At 43.0% G+C, this 21,140-nt stretch overlaps 1 protein-coding gene across 1 annotated transcript in view; it reads right to left on the bottom strand.

The window, feature by feature from the left end:
• Window positions 1–21,140, bottom strand: part of LOC144770057 (ATP-binding cassette sub-family A member 10-like) — a 1,719,125-nt gene that overhangs the window by 123,234 nt on the left and 1,574,751 nt on the right. The window contains exons 32-35 of the mRNA XM_078654288.1: window positions 18,545–18,732; window positions 17,808–17,883; window positions 13,690–13,784; window positions 9,867–9,986 (exon numbers count right to left, since the gene is read on the bottom strand). Coding sequence (XP_078510414.1) covers window positions 9,867–9,986; window positions 13,690–13,784; window positions 17,808–17,883; window positions 18,545–18,732 — 479 coding nt within the window. The remainder of the gene's footprint in view (window positions 1–9,866; window positions 9,987–13,689; window positions 13,785–17,807; window positions 17,884–18,544; window positions 18,733–21,140) is intronic.

Genomic DNA, 21,140 nt, shown 5'->3' with positions numbered 1-21,140 from the left:
GTCCTACATTTTGTGGAGCTGAGATACAAAATCCCCAGACCCCCTCCCACTCGGCCCACTCTATCCATCCTAGCCAGCGAGTACCCCTCAGGAATAGCATTTAAGAGGTCCGGTTCAGATGAATCCGAGGCCCACGTTTCAGTAATGAAAGCCCATGTGGGCTTTCTCTGTGAAATGAGGTCCCTGAAGGAGATGTTATTCTTAACCAGTGAGCGGGAGTTAAGAAGAAGACCCGCATGACCAACGATTGGCAACGGTAGTGTTCTCCTGGGAGGCGGGCAAAAAGTAGCCGCATCCAGGGTAGAGGGTGTGTAATTACAATCGCATACAAATGCGTTTGCAAGGGTTTTGGGAGTAAAAGAAAAATGGCAGGGCAGCTTGGAGGGTTTCAATGCTAGCAGGGCAGAGGGCGAGTATAATGGGTCACCTGCGGCAGCATGCCTGGCCCCTGGCGCCCCTTTGTCGCTGACGGGCGCAGACGGGCTGGACTCAGGCTCGACTCCGGCGCGAATGCGGCGCGACCGCTGATCGCGTCTGCTGCGCGGAGTCATGACCAGTTGGTTAAATACTGGCGACTAGAGCGCCGACCCACGAGTGCCCAACCAGAAATGGCCGCCGCTGATTTTCACCGCCCGGGGGCCTCAGCCCTTAAATCGGCCAAGAGCTACCCTGGGTGCGTGAGGAAGGAATAATTAAAATTAGTCAGAAGAGCAGAGTGCAAATTCTGCAGATTCCGTCATAGAACCAGGTGATGTATACAGCGGGGGAAGCGCCACGATAAAATCCGTGAGCCCAAGGTTAAATGAGGGGGGGAGGGAACGGACACAGAGGGTCAATGCAAATGCACAATACAAGAGAAATTTTTAAAATGCGCTATCAGGGACAATGCCTCCCGGCTTCCGCCTCAGGAGATAACGAGCAGCAATCACGAGCCTGCTCTCAGGGGCTGGTTAAATACTGGCGACTAGAGCGCCGACCCACGAGTGCCCAACCAGAAATGGCCGCCGCTGATTTTCACCGCCCGTGGGGCCTTAGCCTTAAATCGGCCGAGAGCTACCCTGGGTGCGTGAGGAAGGATTAATTAAAATTAGTCAGAAGAGCAGAGTGCAAATTCTCCAGATTCCGTCATAGAACCAGGTGATGTATACAGCGGGGGAAGCGCCACGATAAAATCCGTGAGCCCAAGGTAAAATGAGGGGGGGGGGAACGGACACAGAGGGTCAATGCAAATGCACAATACAAGAGAAATTTTTAAAATGCGCTATCAGGGACAATGCCTCCCGGCTTCCGCCTCAGGAGATAACGAGCAGCTCTAGTTGGTATGGGGGGATTGTCCGATTTATTATTTGAATGGGTCTTATTAATATCCGTGACTGGAAAGTGTGCATAGATTTTCGCAATTTTGTCATTGAAGTAGTATGCGAAGGTGTAAACTAAAGTCCTGTTGCCAGGGGTCCCTTACTTATACTAAGAAAAGGGTTGGACATACTCTGGGGGCCCACCTATGGGAGGGTCTGGAAAGAGGGGTGGTTAGACCCATTTCCTTTGTCCAGTTTTGTGCCAGAGCAGGGGCTGGTAGCCCCTGCAACTGGTTTGAACTGGGCTATGCACAGGGACACCAAGTGTGCCCCCAGTGCAGACTTTCACAGCACTCATGGAGTGCACCCACCCAGCCCAAATCACTAAAGCCTGTGTGGGAGGTGGTTACACTTCCCTGTGACAGGAAACCTATTGTCCTGGCCTCACCTGCGGAGTTTCGTCCAGCAGCAGGAGATCAGACTCATGTCTGTGGCTGCAGCATCCATTTTGGGATGCCAGGGCTCTTTTAAATTATTACCGGTTAGAGAAGTGCGTACATGTTTCCATGCAGCCATTCCAAGGTTAGCATTTACCGCATGGTTATATTGCACTTGAGTATATGGTCTGGCTTCATCACAGAACAGCCTCAGATAATAGGCTCCGAAAGATGCAGAGGGGCCCAGCTCATGCATGGGCACCCTCTCACACAAAACCAAGCACTCTGCCTTCAGGATTGATAAGGCCTGCCATAGGAGTGACTGATAGGCTTATATGTGTCTATGATTAAAGGTATATATAGGTAACCTATATCTTAGTAAGGGGTGCATGCACCACCTTACCCAAGCTGCAGTAGCAGTCCGGTGGTGCCATTTTGGAAAGCTTCCTAGGGGTGGCATAACACATGCTTCAGCCCCTGGTAGGCCACTGGGGTACCTATGCCCTTAGTACCTATTGTACCATATACTAGGGACTCACAAGGGTACCCCAGTAACCAAACTGGAGTGTACCTAAAGTACATGCAATCATGTTAGAGAGGAAGCAGCTAGGCTGGGGTCCTGGGTAACAGGCCAAAGCCAGACTAAATTTGAAAACCAGTAAAACACCAGCAAAAAGTGGGCGTAACCACAGTGAGCAGATCTTACTCTCCTACAGGGATTATCTAATTTTTAGTAGTTGTTAGTGCTTATGTGCAGCAGCCACGTGGCCACGAAGTTTTGCAGCCACTTTTGATTGCAGTCAGCGTGTTCCTTCCACTATGTGCTTTAATTACACTATTCTGTGAAAATAACGCATAGACTAGGCATTGTTGTAGGCAAAGAAATCCGGTAGAGAAACACCAGCAGACAACCGTCTACACAGGCACTACGTAATAAAAGTAATTATTTCTGCAAGCGCTATGTGACCGTGGCAGATCCATAGCTTTTCGCAGCTTCATTTCACAGCCATAAATCCTGCGCGACAGAAGTCCTGTTTCTGTAACACATGTCCCCTGGTTCGTAATTAAAACTACAGACTTTTCCTAAACAGACCCATAAATTACAGGTGAACACACGCGGCGAAGTGCATTTCACTGATGCCCGAAGGCACAGATGGAAGCGTCACATGGCACTTTTAATACAGCCCTTGGCATCACAGGCCGGTTTCCTGCCAGGGCACCAAAAGCGTACCTTGCAGCATCTTCCTGCTTCTGTCAGCTCTGATAAATTTCGGGTGTATTTCCCCTTGAATGGGGTCCAGGTGTCATTATCAATTGGTAGGCTTTGGACCAGAAATCCCTTCTTAACAGTCTGTGTGCCCCACCTCTCTGTACATTTATACAGCCATAGAAGGGCTAAAGGGCCACTTGGTAAATGTCACAGTAGGTCTGGAAGCCCAGGCTAACATCATGAAACCAAAAAACATTTGAGATCGCCGATTTCTGGTGATTGTTAAACCTCTTCGCACACTGGACGTCCCTTTAACAAGCATTTGCAATGCAATAGGACTCGCATTTACGCAAGACCTATTGCATTGCGATTTGGCCAGAAGGAAGGCCCGGACTGCAGAAGGGGGAGGCACAGGAAGAAAATAGTGCACACAGTATAAAATAAAACATACTGTGCAACACTCAAAGTAAAGGGGTCAGTAGCCATGTAAGGATACAAATGACAACATGGTCCTTATAAAGAGGAACTAACAAGCCTAAAACCAATTTGAAGGCAGCATTTAGGAACTAAGCCAATGAAAAAGAGGGTGGAAAGTGGGCAGAGCTTCCACAGAGCTTCTGAATACTGAATAATGCATGCCTCGCAAAGGATGCAGCGCATGGGTGCTGCGGCTATAGGCTCGACCTAAAAAGCAATAGGTCAACTTTATTTTTTTGGGTGTTCCGACCCTTTGACAGTAGGTCTTTCACAAGGACAGTAGGTCTGCCTTACTTAAAATGATACCCTTTATAGTGTTACATCTCATAGGTAGCTGTGCATGCAAATAGAGGGTTAGGAGCACGGCCCAATCCTACACCATGCATGGCAATGAACACCTTACTTTACGTCCCAAAATAAAACTCACTGAATGTAACAAAGGTTAAAGTGATGTCATAGTTAGGAATTGTAATACTATCTTACTTCATATTAAAGGAAAATGTTAGAAATTAAGTGAAAAGAACAAAGGTTAAAGGGACTTTATAGTTAGGTTAAAAACCACTGAAATTCCCCAGTTATATTTATCTCAAGAAACTACAATTTGTTCCCTAAGGTAACTATAACTCCCACCCTGGCCATGCACTGCTATTTACCTCACATATTACATCACTCAGGACATGTTCTATGACATCATTGATAACATCACTGCAAAATCTGAAATGGCATATTTGATGACAACACAGTGCATGGTGGGGGCGCTAGTTATGGTTCCCAAGTTATAAGTGGGGGTAGCTCCTTTATATGGATTACTCCATAATATCAGTGACTCTCCAAATCCGATCACCTAAAATGCTTGGTTTTCTAGCAGTTTATAGTGGAACTCATGCCAAGCTACAAAAGCGGTCTAGTGTTCCTAGATCGCTTACCGGAAGATAACTCTTCCCGTAATATTATTCCTTGCTGCCTACCGCATGATTGATATCCAATTTGTTGGTAACATACTGGTGGCAAACCGATGTGTTCCTAACATCACTGCGCACAATGTAATTCTATTTAAATGAGTTGCCGACAATCTGGATACTGCGCTTCTCCGGCAGCCTTCGGCCCCGATCATGTGACACCAAGACTCTGGACGGGTGACGTGAATAGGATTTCCGACAAAACGCTTCGGCGTTTTCAATGTGGGTAAGATCCGGACTACAGTGGCCCTGAACTTAGGTTACTGGCGGCGAGTCGTTGTGTCTAAAGTAAGTGCTCCCTTTTTAACAAGACTCAAGTGCGTTTCTACGTGTGAAGGTAGCGTGGTAACAAGCGGCTCTTATACTGATGCCGGCTATTTGTTTTGCTCGTTTTCAGAAGGAGCACAACGTGAAGAGATTGCCGCACTGAGAGTCCATGTGGCACGCTTGAATTTCGAGCTACGTAAGTGGATGTATGTTTGACTTAAGGTGGCATCTGTGATTTGTCAAAGACCGCAGATCATCCGACCCTTTGATTAGGGTGCTTGGTCTTTTTTTAAAAGGGGCAATGCATTGGTTTTTTAAGTTTAAGATATGACTCCTTGATAGATACTGGGGCGAATTGCTACCGTTATTTCAGGAGGTAGGTTTCGGATTCTATATGATCTACAATATAACAGTCCCATCTGTAGACACCTTCTAAAGTGCAGTTAATTTCAGGGTGGGCACAATGGAGTAAGGAGACCCAGAAGTGATTGGTATTCCTGTGTTTCATAAGGTTCTGGCATCTCCGGTTAATAAGACTGTTTGTTATATACATAATATTTATGTGTGTTTTGTTTTTGTGTTGATTCACAGACTTTGTCTCCAGGAAAATCCTAGGAGTACTTGCTGCGGGTAAAACCGTGAGTCTAAAAAGGAGAGAATTTTATCCTTTTTTCACACTTGTGTTCCCACGGAGTGGACGCGCCTTAGCGAGCATGGACCCCCGGGGGATCTTCTTTTTTATATGTTGGTCCTGAAGAAAGCTGAGCATAACACGCAGTATACAGCAGAAACATGTTGACCATCTACACCTGGACACTGGGGTTCTAATAAAAACCACCACGTGGCCTCAGTGTTTTTAATGTGAACAGCTGGTCCACTAATAACGTTTTTTTGGGTCCAGCTGTGATCTTTTAATATACACTCACTCCACTGAGCACTCACTTCATAAAAACACTTACAAAGAAACCCGCTCCGCTGCAATCGCAGGCGTCGCAGCACACAGGGGGGACATTTGGTCCCTCCTGTGGGAACCCCATGATGAAGCATGTCACCACTAGGGTGAGTGAGGGTTCTTTTAAGAAATAAGTTTTTTCTTTTCTAGTCTTTTGTCCTTATGAATCTTTCCCTCTCTTTTTCTTCCCACACTGTGTTTTCCACTAGGTAGGGACATTCTGTCACTTATGAATTCACAGTCATAGTCACTCTTTTGTTGTTGTAATTTAAAAAAATCGCTACAGCAACCCCAGAGGGGCACATGATTTCTACACAGGTTCACCTTCACAATCCAGGAGTAGGACTTGTTATCATTTACAAGGAATCGATCAAATGCACAACATCCACAGAGAACGCCACCCCATTAATGGAACACCTGCACTTCAAGCTGCAAATCGCTGAAACATTCACCCTGAATGGAACCATGAGCTAACGACCACTCAGACAGCGAGCCAGCTTTAACAACTTCATCACCAAATTTGTTGATATGCTCACCATCAAACCCAGAGCCTACATTCTCCTCGGTGACGTCAACTTTCACCTGGAAGACTGAAACAACTCCTACTCTACAACACTTCTTAAAAGCTTGACCAAATTTGGACTCACCCAGCTCATCACAGAACCAGCATACACCACAGGGCACACACTGAACCCCATATTCACCACAAGCAACAGCATTAAATACAACCCCACAAGACAGCTCAAATGGACTGACCACTCCATCATTCACTTGCAGATCAGCACACCTCAAGTTAACACCCCTACCACTCTCAGTACTCCAAGCCACAGCTGGAGCAAAATCACAGAAGCAGCCTGGCTCAGTGCCTCAGCACAAATCAGCGTGGGCACACAGACAACCTCGTCAAGGATATCAGTGACTTCAACAACTCTATCAAAAACTGTGCGTATTCCCACCCACCCATCAAACCCAACAAGCATGGTAGATCAAAGAAGCAGGCCAACTGTTACACAGAAGAAAGCCGAGACACCAAACAACACTGTAAACGGCTAGAGAGGAAATGGAGAGCCAGCCATGACACCACTGACAGAACTACCTACAAGGCTACACTCAGACGCTAACACAAGCAAATTAGAGATGCATTAAAAAAACACTATTGCACCACATCGAAGAAAGCTCCAACAACTACAAGGAGATCTCCTAGATCATCAAGGATTTCAGCTCACCCTCAGCCACTGTCAACAACATTGCTGCTTCCCAACAACTTTGTGACAACCTATCCAACTTCTGCCACAGCAAAAACACTAACTTCTACAGCAACGTGGCACATCAACCCAACACAAGAGAACTCATCGCTTATCTACCCACCACCAACCATGATGGTCACCTGACCGAATGGACAACCCTCACCAGAAACGACACTGCCGCAATCATGCAGACCATCCACTGAGGAGCCCCACCACATCTACAACCTGGGAACATTACTAATAAACACAATCCAGACCCACATCTTCAACACCTCCATTACATCTGCCACTTTCCTGGATGAATGGAAACTTGCAGAAGTAAACGCCCTACTCAAAAAACCCACAGCCAACCTGAATCAACTGAGCAGCTTCCATTTTATCTCCCTGCTTCCCTATCCAGATTGAGAAGGCCATTAAAAAGCAACTCCCAAAACACTCCAGGCTTCACCATCTTCTATACACTACACAATCAGGCTTCAGAAAGAACACAGCACTGAAACTGGACTTTTCGTGGTTTCTGCCGACACTTGAAACATCCTGTATGGAGAAGAAACAGTGGCCCTTATCCCGCTCCGCCTCTTTGCGGCTTTCTAAACAGTCTCCCACAACGCCCTTATCAGAAGACTCCACAAGATTTACATACAAGGATCTCCTCTCAAATGGATCTGTTCTTTCCTCATAGGAAGAATCTAAAGGGTTAGGCTGTCATCCGTCACATCAGCGACCAAGAAACTGATATGTGGTGTCCCACAGGGATCATCCCCCATCCCCATTCTTTTCAACATATAGATGACACTGCTCACCAATATCATCCAGTCACAAGACATCACTGTCATCTCCTGTGCCTATAACACCCAACTCATCCTCTCCATGATAGACAAGACAAACACCACTAGAACCATCTTCACTAACTACATGAACATGATAGTAAACTTGATGCGAACCAACTGCCTGAAGCTCAACTCCAACAATATGGAAGTACTGATCTTAGGCACCAAGACCTACACATGGGGCTCCACCTGGTAGAAGTCGACGCCAGAATCAACACCCGAACCCACAGACCACGCTGAGATCTAGGGTTCATACTAAATGACAAGCTCAACATGAAGGCTCAAGTCATTGCAGTGTTCACCTCCTGCTTCCACTTCCTATGCATGCTGCAAAAGATCTTCAAAAGGTTGCCTCGGAATACCAGATGGCCAGACTACAGCTCTCATCACCAGCGGGCTGGACTACAGCAACACTCTTTATGCCAGAATCTCCAAACAACTTCTTCACAGACTCCAGACCATCCAGAATGCAGCTGCAAGACTCATACTCAACCTCCTACGCCGCAACCACATGGCACTGCACCTCAGGAAGATTCACTGGTTCCCCATTCCCAAGCGTACCTAACTCAGATTTCTCACGCACACATACAAAGCTGTATAAAACACAGGACCAGAATACCTGAACACCCACAGACACTTTTACCAACCCACCTACACTCTCACTCGCACGCATGCCCCACATCGGCAAAAGCAAAACTGGAGGTTTCTCATTCTTCTACATCGTACCCAATACATGGAACGACCTACTTCAACACAGCAGAGCCATCCCCTCGCTTTTTGAATTTTGAAAGACGCTGAAGACCTAGCTCTTCATATAAGCACCTTGGGACCACATACCAAAACACCTTGCCCAAGAGTCTGGATACCCTCTTAGGTGATTAGTGCGCTATACAAATCAACATAACATAGCATAACATAAACAGTTCCTTGATTTCATGCAGTCAGGATTCAGGCCCAACTACAGTACAGATACATCACTCTTCACAAGCACAGATGGCACACGGTCTCGCACTCCCTCCTCATCAGGCATCTGCACGAGATCAGCATCCAAGTACCAGCTCTCCGCTGGATCTGCTGCTACTTTACGAATAGAGAACAAGCTGTCAAACTGACATCTTACTCCGCGGCAACCAGCAAACTCATCTGCGTAGTGCATCAAGGACCACTGTTCAGCCCCACCCTCTTCAACGCATACATGAGCCTTCTGGCCAATTTCATCTGCATACATGATATCAATATTATCTGCTATGCAGACGGCACGCAACTCATGCTCTCCATCTTAGCTAAGACCCCCAACACATGACACAAGTTCACCACCTGCATGGCCAAAGTGGTTGATTAGATGAAATCCAACTGTCTCAAGCTCAATACGGACAAGACTTTCGTAGTGATCTTCGCATGAATACCTTACTAGGAGGCTGGTGGCCAGCCAAAACCCTCACCAATAATCCACACCAGGAACCTTGGAATAATCCTCAACAGCAACTGGACATAACTGCACAAGTCAACGCTGTTACTACATCTTGCTCTGAAAATGCTGGGGAAGAACTCAAATAGCTCCTGAGAATAGCTAGAAAAACTGTCACTCATTCTCGAGTCACTACTACACTGGGATCACCAACCAGCTCACTAGAAGACTACAAACAAGCCAGAACTCAGTAGACAGTCTCATCCCTAACGTCCCACACAGAACTCATAACACACCACAAGTCATGGAAAGACAGTGGATCCTGATACACAAATGTGTTCAATTTAAACTCCACACACATATATTCAAAGTACTACACAACTCAGGACCGCACACCTGAACAATCACATCTCCTTCCACCAACCACCCAAACACCTCCTCTCTGGAGGACTCCTACTCACACACATGCGATGCATATACAGAACCAGATCAGGAATATGAGCGGTCTCCTAAAGTGTGGAAATGACCTCCCACTCCACATCATAGTCTCTTCTTCTCGATTTCCACAAGAATGTGAAGACCTGGCTTTTCAAATAGTTAACATACCAGAGGCAAGGCTAGGCACACACATCTTCTCAGTGCAAGGGTACTCAAGCAGGTGATAGTGCACTTTACAAATACACATATAACATAACAAAGCATATAAACCATGGGAGTCCACAGATCAGCCCATCCAAATAGGGTCTTAAATGTACATTATTTTTTTTTAGATATGTCTCACCTAAGGTTTCCAGACACCATGATGGCCACCCGATCACACACAGCCTCTGCTTCCTGCATGTAATGTGTGGTCAAAATAGCTCCACGATCTTTGTTCTTAAAAGCAGCTCGAATTGCACGCCTAAAAACAAAAAAAAAAACAGTTTTACTGGCCTCACCTAGGACCAAATAACCAGTTGAAACCATGCTGAGCTTTTTGTTTCACAGTGTTTTAAGTTTAAGCTGGCCTAGAGAGCCCTGATTTATTTATATTAACCAACAACAGTAGTATATATGTGCATTTAGTAATGTAATGACAAGCTGACACCATGGAATTCAGTGAAAATGAAAATTATTATTTTGCATTAAAAACTGCTTTTTCATGCAAAAGTTAACCTTTTGTTTGAAAAAATAAGAATTTTTATCCTTATTGAAAATATTGCCTTTTATAATAAAATGTGAGCTTTATTAGAAAATGACAAGCAGGTGTTTAGGGTCCATTCTGGTGATAATCACCACCAATCAATGCAATATATGCTGCAATGAATTTAAATTTTAAAAAGTGACTTGTCCGGAGGAATGCCATAACAATCCACTGTGAAGGATAGAAAGGCACAGACCCGTTTCTGATGACATTCTCTTGACCTTGTTTTTAGATGATGGTCATCCCTGTGTCAAGCACATACATTGTTTTCGCACTGTACTGTTAAGACGGTTGGTAAAACATATGCCTTTCTTTGTTTAATTTTTGGCGTATTTAAGTATGCTTTTTGGAGTCATTTCTGTTTTGGACTATGTGTGGGGTTCATGCGTATTGTTCTGTTTAAAAAAATTGTTGCCAACTTTATTATAAAAGCAACATTTCACTCTTGAACATTGAAAGACTGGCTTTATTAATAATTTTAAAACGTATTACTAGTATATTTTCTCTTTGAATTCATTCAATTTATTTAGAATGTTTTTTCTAAATGAATATATTTATCAACGAAATTTCGGTCTAAAAGTGCATTATTAAAATATACTGAAAGCTGATATTTGAGTGACAATCCTTCCAGAAGACATTTTTCATGTTGTATTTTTGTGGTACACATTGTTGTACATAAAAAGGGCAATTTCTCCTACCAATCAAATTTCCGCAAGATAGCACTACACAATATAGAGGGCAAATCATTTGGCAAACTCTTACATAATGATTTGGCAAATTGGGCTGTTAGAGTTAATCTCCCTGATCCAAACAGGTTTCTGTAAAGGATGTAGCACTGCGGCTAACTTACTTGCCTTATCGCTCCTAATTTACTCTGCTATATGCAGCTTTTATAGACTTCACAACAACTTTAGACCACATGATAGCAGAAAGATATGGAGCCAACTGGAAAACTAGATCATCCACACAATGCTCCTCAAAGATATTATGAGCACGGGTAACAGACGCACAGGTTTAAACAAGGCTATCTTCACATCTAATTATGTCAGTCAAGATCTAAACCAAAAGGCCTCAACAAGGCTGCATTTTAGCACTGTCATTATTCAACTCCGATTTACTCTTGCGGTCCACCTCCACAAGCCCCTTTTCCCCATAATTGAGGGCCACAAGGTAAACTTCCCGCAATATGCAGACAGCACGTCATAATGGAAACGACCTCTCCTGAACTACAGAGATCCTTAATGGCAGAATCAGTATAGCCACAAAAGCAAACTGGGCCTGGGGATAAACATAAGTAAAACTAAGGTAGTGATTTTTGGCCACAATGTGATCAAAAAAGGTTCCGGGGTCTGGACGGAACAAACCTGATAGAATGAATAGATATAAATATTTAGGTGTCTGGTTCAGAGAGCGGAGAGGCTATACAACCCAACAATTAGCACTAAAGAGGACATTGTTGGCCCTTAACAGATACCTTTATACAGGTATTCAATAAGCTGACGCGGCCCAACACAGGATCGATGTTGCAGATTAATGCTCACTGTTACTGATATCCTTCATTGAAAATCTCTTTAAATTGCTGGATAAACATGATGCAGAGCAAACAAAATAGTATTTCATCTGCCCAATAGTACATCGCAGGCTGAGGAGCATCTGGAGTTTAAATATAACAAAACAGTCATATGAGCTTCAAGCCGCATTTGCGTCCTACAGTGTGAAGATGAGAAACTCACCATCAAATTCTTTGAAAGCATTACTCAGGAAACTCTTAACCAATGAAATGACCCCTTGGAGCATGTTTCTATGTGAAACTTTGAACTGCTAGCAGTTTGAGGAGATATGGAACAATGGGCTTCAAAAGTCTTAAACAGGAAAATTGATGAAAAAACAAACAAAGCTGCTATCTCATTAAGTTGACAAGCTTAGCGCTAATGTAAGGAGTCACATCTGTATGGTTGAACCATCCAGCAAATTCCAGAAAACACAAAGGTATCTGGATTTACTGATACACATAAAGCAAAAAGGTATCTGATAAGAATTAGTTTCGGCTTAATTTTACTACGAGGTCATTGCTATAGTAGACGATATGAAGAGCCTGACTCTACCTGCTGCTTTTGTGCAACAGCAAATGAATTGCATAAACACATAGTATGCACTTGTGAAGGCCTGATCGCTTCAAGAAGAATCTGCCTTACACCGATTTTCATAAAGCTCAACATAAAATGATATTGAGACGCACTCATAGCCTGCATAAATTGAATAGACACATAATTAACTGGTCACTTTCTTAATTACATGCCCTTTGTTTGTTAGAACATTTTACATTCCTAATGCAGCAGATAGCACATTGACCTGTTTTTGTTACTTCTGTAATGATTTTAATGATTTTTAAGAATACATTCATTCAATTCAATTTACTGTATGATGCGTGGGTCCTAAGAATAGTGTGACCTAATTGTTGTCTGAACACATAATTCAAGTATAACTTGAGCAGTAGCACTGCTATTAGATCCTGCAAGATTTGCCTTTAACTTTCTCATTTACAATCTACAAGTTACAAAGAATGCTATGAACATTTTGATAGGCTAAATTAAATTATATACCCTGAATTTTTTAACTGCTTGTAAATGATGCTTTTTTGAAAATGTTCTGGACATTTTATTGGAAAAATGTACAGTTTTCAAATAATTTTCCACTTCTTCTAATGGTAGAGTTAAACAATCCAGTCCTCCACAAGGATCAGCCGTGCTTGGCACACCCTGAAGGCATTGGAAAATTTAATGTGTGCACTTTCGGAGCTTGCAGCTTTTTTGCCAACCTTTGTGAAAATACACTATTACAATTTTTTTAAACACCCCTGGACTCACCCTAGTTTGTTTACTTCTGTCACTTGTTGCAATTTGAGGTAGGTATTTAAACCTCACCATTTTAAAGCTCGCCATCTGCCACTACCATAAGATGACATCACAATTTTTGCAGAAAATTTAGAGCCATTTGTCCTATAACACGTGGGTCTTCTGTCTGACATTATAAACATGTAGAGTGGAACAAGAAAGTATAGCCTGCCTGATTTGATATGTAGCACACACTGTCACCATCAAAGCAAAGAAGTAGCCAGTAATGGAAGCAAGGCATGTTCTGTGCACAAGATTGTTCAAGGATCGGAAGCCTTGAAAAGCGCGCTGTGTAAAAGTAGTGAATATTTTCTAAGTTCCCATTCAAAATCTATAAGAGAGGGATTTTCATTACATCTATGCAATCTATGCAATGTCAATAATATTTTTAGCATAGTGCACCTACTCAATAGTGAAACATACACAGTTCAAAGAAAAGGTATCAACTAGAGAGGTATGTTCCTCTCCAACTGGACCTAAACCTTTAACGTGCCTCCATGGTCTCAAAGTCTCTTCATATAACTCACCACACTCTCTGCTGACCTTTTGGATCCAGCCCAGTTGAAGGTTCATCCAGGAGCACCACTTGGGGGTTAGCAAGCATACTTATTGTGAAACACAACTAAAAACAAAGACAGATATATTTTAAATATGTACTTAGTTGCTCTTCTGAAATGTGTGGCTAAGTCTTTTTAAGCATTTTGGAGTTGACACAGACAAAAAGGTTGGGATTCCATGAATACCTGGCTTCTTCATTTAAACATTACACCTCCCAGTAAATCCTATAACATGCACTAGCAGAGCACTACTCTGGGCACCCGGTATGCCATTATCACCCAGACTCCCCTTCCCCAGCGTATGATGTCTGATATATTTTGTAGACGATTCTACAAACAATAGAAGCATAGGGTTTATATATACATACATATATATATATATATATATATATATATATATATATATATATATATATATATATATATAGAGAGATATATATAAAACATTAATTACTCAGTTGCGATCACCACTGGGTAACCATAGTTAGGACCACGGTTCCATAGGGAAAGCATTGTTTGGTTTGCTATTACCTTTGGGAACGTTTGTTTTTACTAAACTTTCCCGAAAAAAGTTCATCCATCTCAAGTAACTACAACTTGTGCCCTAAAGTAACTATAACTCACACCCTCACCATGCACTACTAATTAACTCACATATTAACATCACTTATGACATGTTCTATGACAACATTGATAGCATCAGTGCAACATCTGATATGACATCATTGATAACAGTATACAATAAAGGGCCTGAACTATAGATCATTTAGGACATGAGTTGTAGTTAGTTGAGACACATTTTATTGTGAATTTCAGTGGATTTATTTGTTTAAATTGGTATATTTTAGCTGACATTTTCACCTAACTTTAACGTCCCTATAACCTTTGTTTTTTCAAGTTTCATACAGATACTTCATGTTGGGCCTAATGATAGAGTTGGTCCCAAAAGTGATATTTCGCTTTTCAACTCCTACATCATTCTTTGCTCCTCGATACAGAAAACACATCTGAACTGAATTACACCAAACTTAGCAATGGGCAAAGGCTGTGAGCATTGTGAGCTGTCTGTCTGTGCAGGGTTTGGTGGTCAGGCTCTATGGCCAACACCTCTGTGCACGCCCAAAAGCCATTCACTTGGTTGCAGGGTATTGAGGAATCCCACTACTGCACACAAACGCTGTGCAATGTGTGTGTTGGCAACCTATGGAGGATTGAGAGCAGGGTTTGACTGGCTGCCAGACCCTGTGGCCTACACCGCTAAGCGCTCGGCAAAAGGCCAGGAACAGTCAGAGTTGTCTGCCCACAGAGCCTTAGCTGCTGGACCAGCCAGGGAGCGTCCCTGTGGCCAACCACTGGCTGCCTGCAGAGGTTTGGATGCAGTAACTGGCGAGAGGTTGTGAACCCAACCCTCTGCAGGTTGGTCACCTGCAGAGGGTTGGGCGCAGGGAACATTTCATATCAGTAGGAGCTCAATTCATTATGCACACAACAGCCATGTAAACCATAATGGCACACCACATGCAATGGCAATCACGGCAAAATATTTATATTAATAAATAACACATATAAGTACTACATTAATATTCATTTCAGTCAAACCAACAAGGTTCCTGTGATATGTAATCCCATCTGGACTATGATTTAGAACATTTGTAATTGCATCTGCTTCATTAAGGGTGCAGCAAAAAACATTTATTATGGTTAGCTAAGGACTCTGGATTTTTTTTATGGAGACATGAGACTATCTTCTTAGTTTTGACTATCAATGATGCCTATCGTTTCTGTGACTACTGCTGAGCATGGGTGTGCAAAGCTTTTGATACGCAAGTATAGTTGATGACAGTGACACATATGTTAGCTATGAAGTGTGACCAGTTTTCCCTATGTTTCGTGCCTGTGCATGCATAGCAAAGAATAATTTCTATTTCCTTTACCTGGACGTCCAAGGGAAGGACATCCTGAAGCAACAAACGCAAAAAGAATGACTGCAGTGCAGCACCTCCTCAAATCACTAGTTGGTGCTGAGAAAAACAGCCATACTAGTACTAAAGGTCGTGTAGGTGTGACACTTGAAAAGGTATGTGTGACCATGTAAGCATTGGAGGTGAATGCGCAGGTAGTCACCTGCCTTGGGGCATATTTTTTTCAATGGGTTAGATGGCTTTTGGGTAGTGGACTACTGAGGCCAGACCCCGCGATCAGTTGCCCCTAATATTTTTTTCATGTTGTCAATAGTTAAGCACAGCACATTATTGCCCATACTTTCAAAAGCAGTTCTACAGAGTTGTGAGCCTTTATACTACCCAACTTGGCACACCCTGACTGCTGGTGGGGAATATAATAACGTGAAGACCAACAAGCCAGATATGCGCAGTGTCACTTCAACTATTTGCATTGTAATACATTCAGATAAACAACAACCTCAAAGGTTGAAAAGCGGAGGATTAATATGAAACAGATTATATACTGATTGGATTTTATTTCTTTGTTTTTTCTTACCAGAGAATTAGGAGAATATTGAACTGTTTCTCTCTTGTGTCATCTTGTGTAATATTATCTAACATTACAAAACGAAGGTAATTATGTTACATGCACCAATTAAAGTCTGGTCATCTGCTGAAACAGCTGATAGCAATACACGAAATGATGTTACGTTGTATGGCTACCTGCTGAGAATTCAGCCTTGAATAGATTGATTTGTAAACCGCTGTTGATCAGGACCAAAACAAAACCAGCTCATTGGGAGTCAATGGGATTAGTAATAAAATGCACATTAATCTCATAGTTATCCTTCCACAATTTCATTTACATTTTATTCAATACTCTTCCCTGCAACCGTTATCATTGTTTTTCTTACATTAAAGTAGATGATAGTGTTTTTTATATTGAAAATAAAGAAACACAGAATCAGTCAGAAATAATGATCAAGTGTTTTAGATAGAGTGAGTTGACTTTTGTCTGAGAAATACCATCATGCCTGTAATAACGTGTCCTTCTGTTACAGATGCTGGCTTCTGGTTTTCATTCCTGTGACATGCATTTATGTAAAGGTGATGAAGATATGAACATTAACTTCAGTATTTAGTAAATCACTTAATGATGTTTTTAACTAGAAAAAAAAGTCACCACTTTTCCTCTCTCCCGTTCTTCAGGATTTAAGCAAGGGGTATGCCATAATTTATAATAATTGTGAAAAGGGAAGACGTGATGCTATCCTATTAAAGATTTATGAGATGTGTGATTTTGAAATTTGAAATTTGAAATTCTGAGGTGAAATTAGAACTGTGGTTATGGTTATAAAAAATTACACTCCCTGGTAAGTAGGGGAGTAAGTGAGCTGGATTTAGTAGAATATAGGATCATGACATATGTGTAGGAAATTCAGGTAAAAAGGCCAGAGGGCATTCAGAAATTACTAGACCCATACCCCTATTGAAAGGTAACATAAGGACACATCTAGCAATATCATTAGGGATAAGAGGTCATATAATGTCACTTGATAGGGAGAGGTGTGGCGCAATGGTCAGAATGACTGACTCCAGAGCGCAGGGCTCACAGTTTGATGCCGGTGGCAGCTCAGCTCAGCATCATGTGACTTTGGGCAATAGCTCACTTAATCTCCCCGATGAACCCCAGTGCCTTGAAACCCTTAAGGGGCTGATATGTTCACGCTTCACAAATAGGCCCAAGATACCTCAACGACCGCCTGACCTTCTACACTCCCACCCGCCAGCTTCGATCGACCAGCCACGCCCTCGCCGCCGTCCCCCGCATCCGAAGAGCCACAACAGGAGGAAGATCCTTCTCCTACCTGGCTGCCAAGACGTGGAACTCCCTCCCCATCCACGTCCGCCTGACCCAAGACCACCTCGCCTTCAGGAAGCAACTCAAGATCTGGCTGTTCGAGCAGTAGCGGACCCCCCTACCCCAAGCGCCTTGAGACCCTCCGGGTGAGTAGCGCGCTATACAAATGCTTTGATTGATTGATTGATTGAAATACAAATTATTATTATTATACTTAATCAACCCAATCCATACTGGATAATTTATGCTACTGTCAGCAGTTAACCATTTTGATTTACTCTCACCTTTCTCTTTACGCCTTCAGGGAGTTTTTTCACTGTTATCTTCAAGTGCTCATTTAGCTCTAATGCATCAGTCACTCTGTATAAAAAATAAAATGGGGAGCGCTTTTATACATTTGCTTATTTTAGTCTTTCTGATTTCTTCCAATACTGTTCCCTTAGCTGCCAACTAACAACTGTTCATTTAATTAGGGAATGAAAGTGAGGAATATACTGGCTTAAAAAAAAGCATTTTCCCTTTGACTACGTCGATTCTGAGCTTTATGTTACCACTTCGTTCTATCAGATGGACTTTGCTTATTCCGTGCTCTTAAGCATGCCAATCATTCGATTACAAACCTTGGTTTCCATTTTAGGCTCTCAATCCAGTATCCGTTTTCCTACCTCAAGACTTAACAATATCAGACATAATGGTAATACCAGGATGGGGAAAAAAATGTCCATTTTGAATGAGGAAATGTGAAAAACCTAAACTATCACCACAGATGCCTTTTGAAAAGTTCTTCTTCTGATATGAAGATTCAATATGTTCTATAACAATATTATTTATTGGTTCACTCTGGATTGTCTAATATACATACAAAACAACACAGTTTGTGTAACGCATATAGAGAACCAGGAGTTACGGCTGGCATAATTCATTACTTAGTGTCTCAGACTAATTCTTACCCATTTGCAAATGGGACAGGGAGATATTCATCTGATTGACCACTGAGGCACAATGCCCCCTCAAACTGTACCTTTTGATGGCCACTGCTGCATCCTCTTTCCTCATCCCTTTTACAGCAGCGTAGACCGCCAAATGTTGCTCCACGGTTAGCCCAGGCCACAGAGCGTTCTCTTGAGGGCAATACCCAAGAAACGCAGTTGATTCAGTGTATCTCTCCCTCTGCGAAGTGGGAGCATTCTGGAGCTCTGTCAGTAGCACCTGCAAACATATCACATTCTACTTAAAGCTACACTGGCATACAGTTATAATATTTTGAGAAATAATTCTCATTTGGAGGTATTACATGCATATTTTACCATGTGCGGTGTTTAGTTTTCATTGGGGGCAAACATAACAACCATATATAGACATCTGTGCTACCATAATCAGACAGGCTTCCTTGGTTAGTATCCTCTCTAGTCTGTAAGAGCTACAGGGCCTTAATCAAAGTCAGTTTCTTTAACACCACCAGATGTACACGAGGATGCTACTGCCATCGTCCTTACGTGAAACTGCTGAAGTGGACATGGCTTTCGGCAGACTTTACCTCGCCATCACTAAATGTCAGGAGTAAGAGTGAGAGAGTCTAAAGAAGATTGGCTATGTATGGGGTAGCACATGCACCCCCTTGCCTAGTACTGCCACTATCCCTAGAGATACAGAAACAGTATAAATATTCACATTTTATGGGAATCGATTCAGTGTGATGAAGCATGAGATGGGGGTAGAGAGCCAAGAAATCAATGCGTTATGGACAGGAAACCAATAAAAAGCATTGATGATGATTATAACCAGAGCTCTTACACTCCCTTCAGCAAACAGCAAAAAGCACTTGTAGAATCTTGATAGTCAACAAGGTTCCTTATCCCTTACGGAATGAAATTCACTGCCATTATGTGAACACTCAAGTTATGCAAGTGGACGTCTTTAGATTATCTTTCATCCAGGCTCATGTGTGGGGAACTCTTTCCTAACATTCTGCCCTCTGCCTCGTTTCCTTTTGTAATGTAGTCACAGAAATGCATATCAAAAGCAGGACACACTGAGAGCCAAGACTGGAGCACCGCAGCAGAAGCAGGTGAGATGCCTGCAGTGCTCTGTTGTCCTGGAGGATTGTGGAACACCTGTGTGGGTGTGCGCTCATTGCAGGACTTTCTGTCCCTGTCTTGGTATTTTATTTATTTTATTTATTCATTTGTAGAGCGCCTGGTTACACCAACGCTGTGTCCCCGCGCTGAGACCTATCCAAATGAGTAAACTGCTGTTCCTACGACGCTCTTATGCTGTCCCTTCATCAGTTTTTGAGAACAGCCATGTCTTCAGCTGTCGGCAGAAAATACTTTCACTGGGTTCCGTTCTGATGGTGATTGGCAGGGTATTCCAGATTTTAGCTGCTAAGTACCTGAAAGAGCGAGCCCCCATTCGGGCTCTGAATATTCTTGGGACATTCACAAATGCCATGTCCATGGATCTCAGATTTCGTCCTGGGATATATTTAGTTAGCAGTGGTTGCAGGTATCTAGGGCCTCTGTGTGAGAGGATGCGATGACGATAGCACATTGCCTTAAACATGACTCTCTTCTCCACTGGCAGCCAGTGTAAGGTAGTCAGGTCTTTCTTTGTATTAGTTCTCCTTGGCAGGCTGATAACCAGGTGCCCTGCAGTGTTTTGAACCCTTTGCAATGTAGCTAGGCCTTTTTTGGAAGCACCTAAATACAGTACATTACCATAATCTAATTGGGAAGTGATTACTGCGTGTACTATGGTTTTCCTGGCTTTGGATGGTAATAGATCTATAACTTTCCTCAGGCTTTTCATGGTACCATAGCACTTCCCCACTACCTTCCGGATCTGATTATCAAATGACAGTTTGGAGTCGAACCAGATTCTGAGATTTTTTACCTCTGATTTTGGGTGAGTGTACTTCTGGCCACCATGCAGATGACCAGATGGTAGGTGTCGTACCTACAACCAGTACCTCTGTCTTATTCCCATATAGCTTGAGGCAGTGGTTTGACATCCAGTCAGCCACCTCCTCTAGACACTTGGCGAAGCGGGTCGCTGCCTGAACTTTGTTTTGGGATAGCATTACAATTGCTGTGTGTCGTCCGCGTAGGACACTATTGACACCTCATGTTTCTCTACACATTCTGCTAGTGGTTCCACATACAGATTAAAGAGTGTGGGACCCAGAATTGATACCTGTGGGACCCCTTGGGGCAGAGGGTAGCTATCAGACAGGTGCGTCCGTTGGGCAACTTGGAAGCTCCGTTCGGCTAGAAACGATGTCCGCCACTTCAGAGCATTTCTCCTGATGCCGCAGGCCTCTAGTCTCTGTAGTAACAATAGTTGCGAGACGGTGTCAAATGCTGCGCTAAGGCCCAACAGGATCAGCACGGCTGTTTGCCCTTCATCAACATGTTTCCTCAGTGCCTCTGTCGCCATTAGTAGCTCTGATTCTGTAGAGTGTGCCATTCTAAAACCTGACTGCGAGGGATGTAGTAGGTCGTTCGTGTTGATGTGGTCCACCAACTGCTGTTTATTTGTAATTTTTTCTGATATTTTAGCCACAAATGGAAGTAGTGAGATAGGGCGCAAATTGTCTAGTCTTGTATAGTCTAGCAATG

This window comes from Lissotriton helveticus, chromosome 7 (assembly GCF_964261635.1).
Source record: "Lissotriton helveticus chromosome 7, aLisHel1.1, whole genome shotgun sequence".
Lineage (NCBI taxonomy): Eukaryota > Metazoa > Chordata > Amphibia > Caudata > Salamandridae > Lissotriton > Lissotriton helveticus.
Note: the sequence above shows the minus strand (reverse complement) of the source record. Positions and strands in the feature narration are given on the sequence as shown.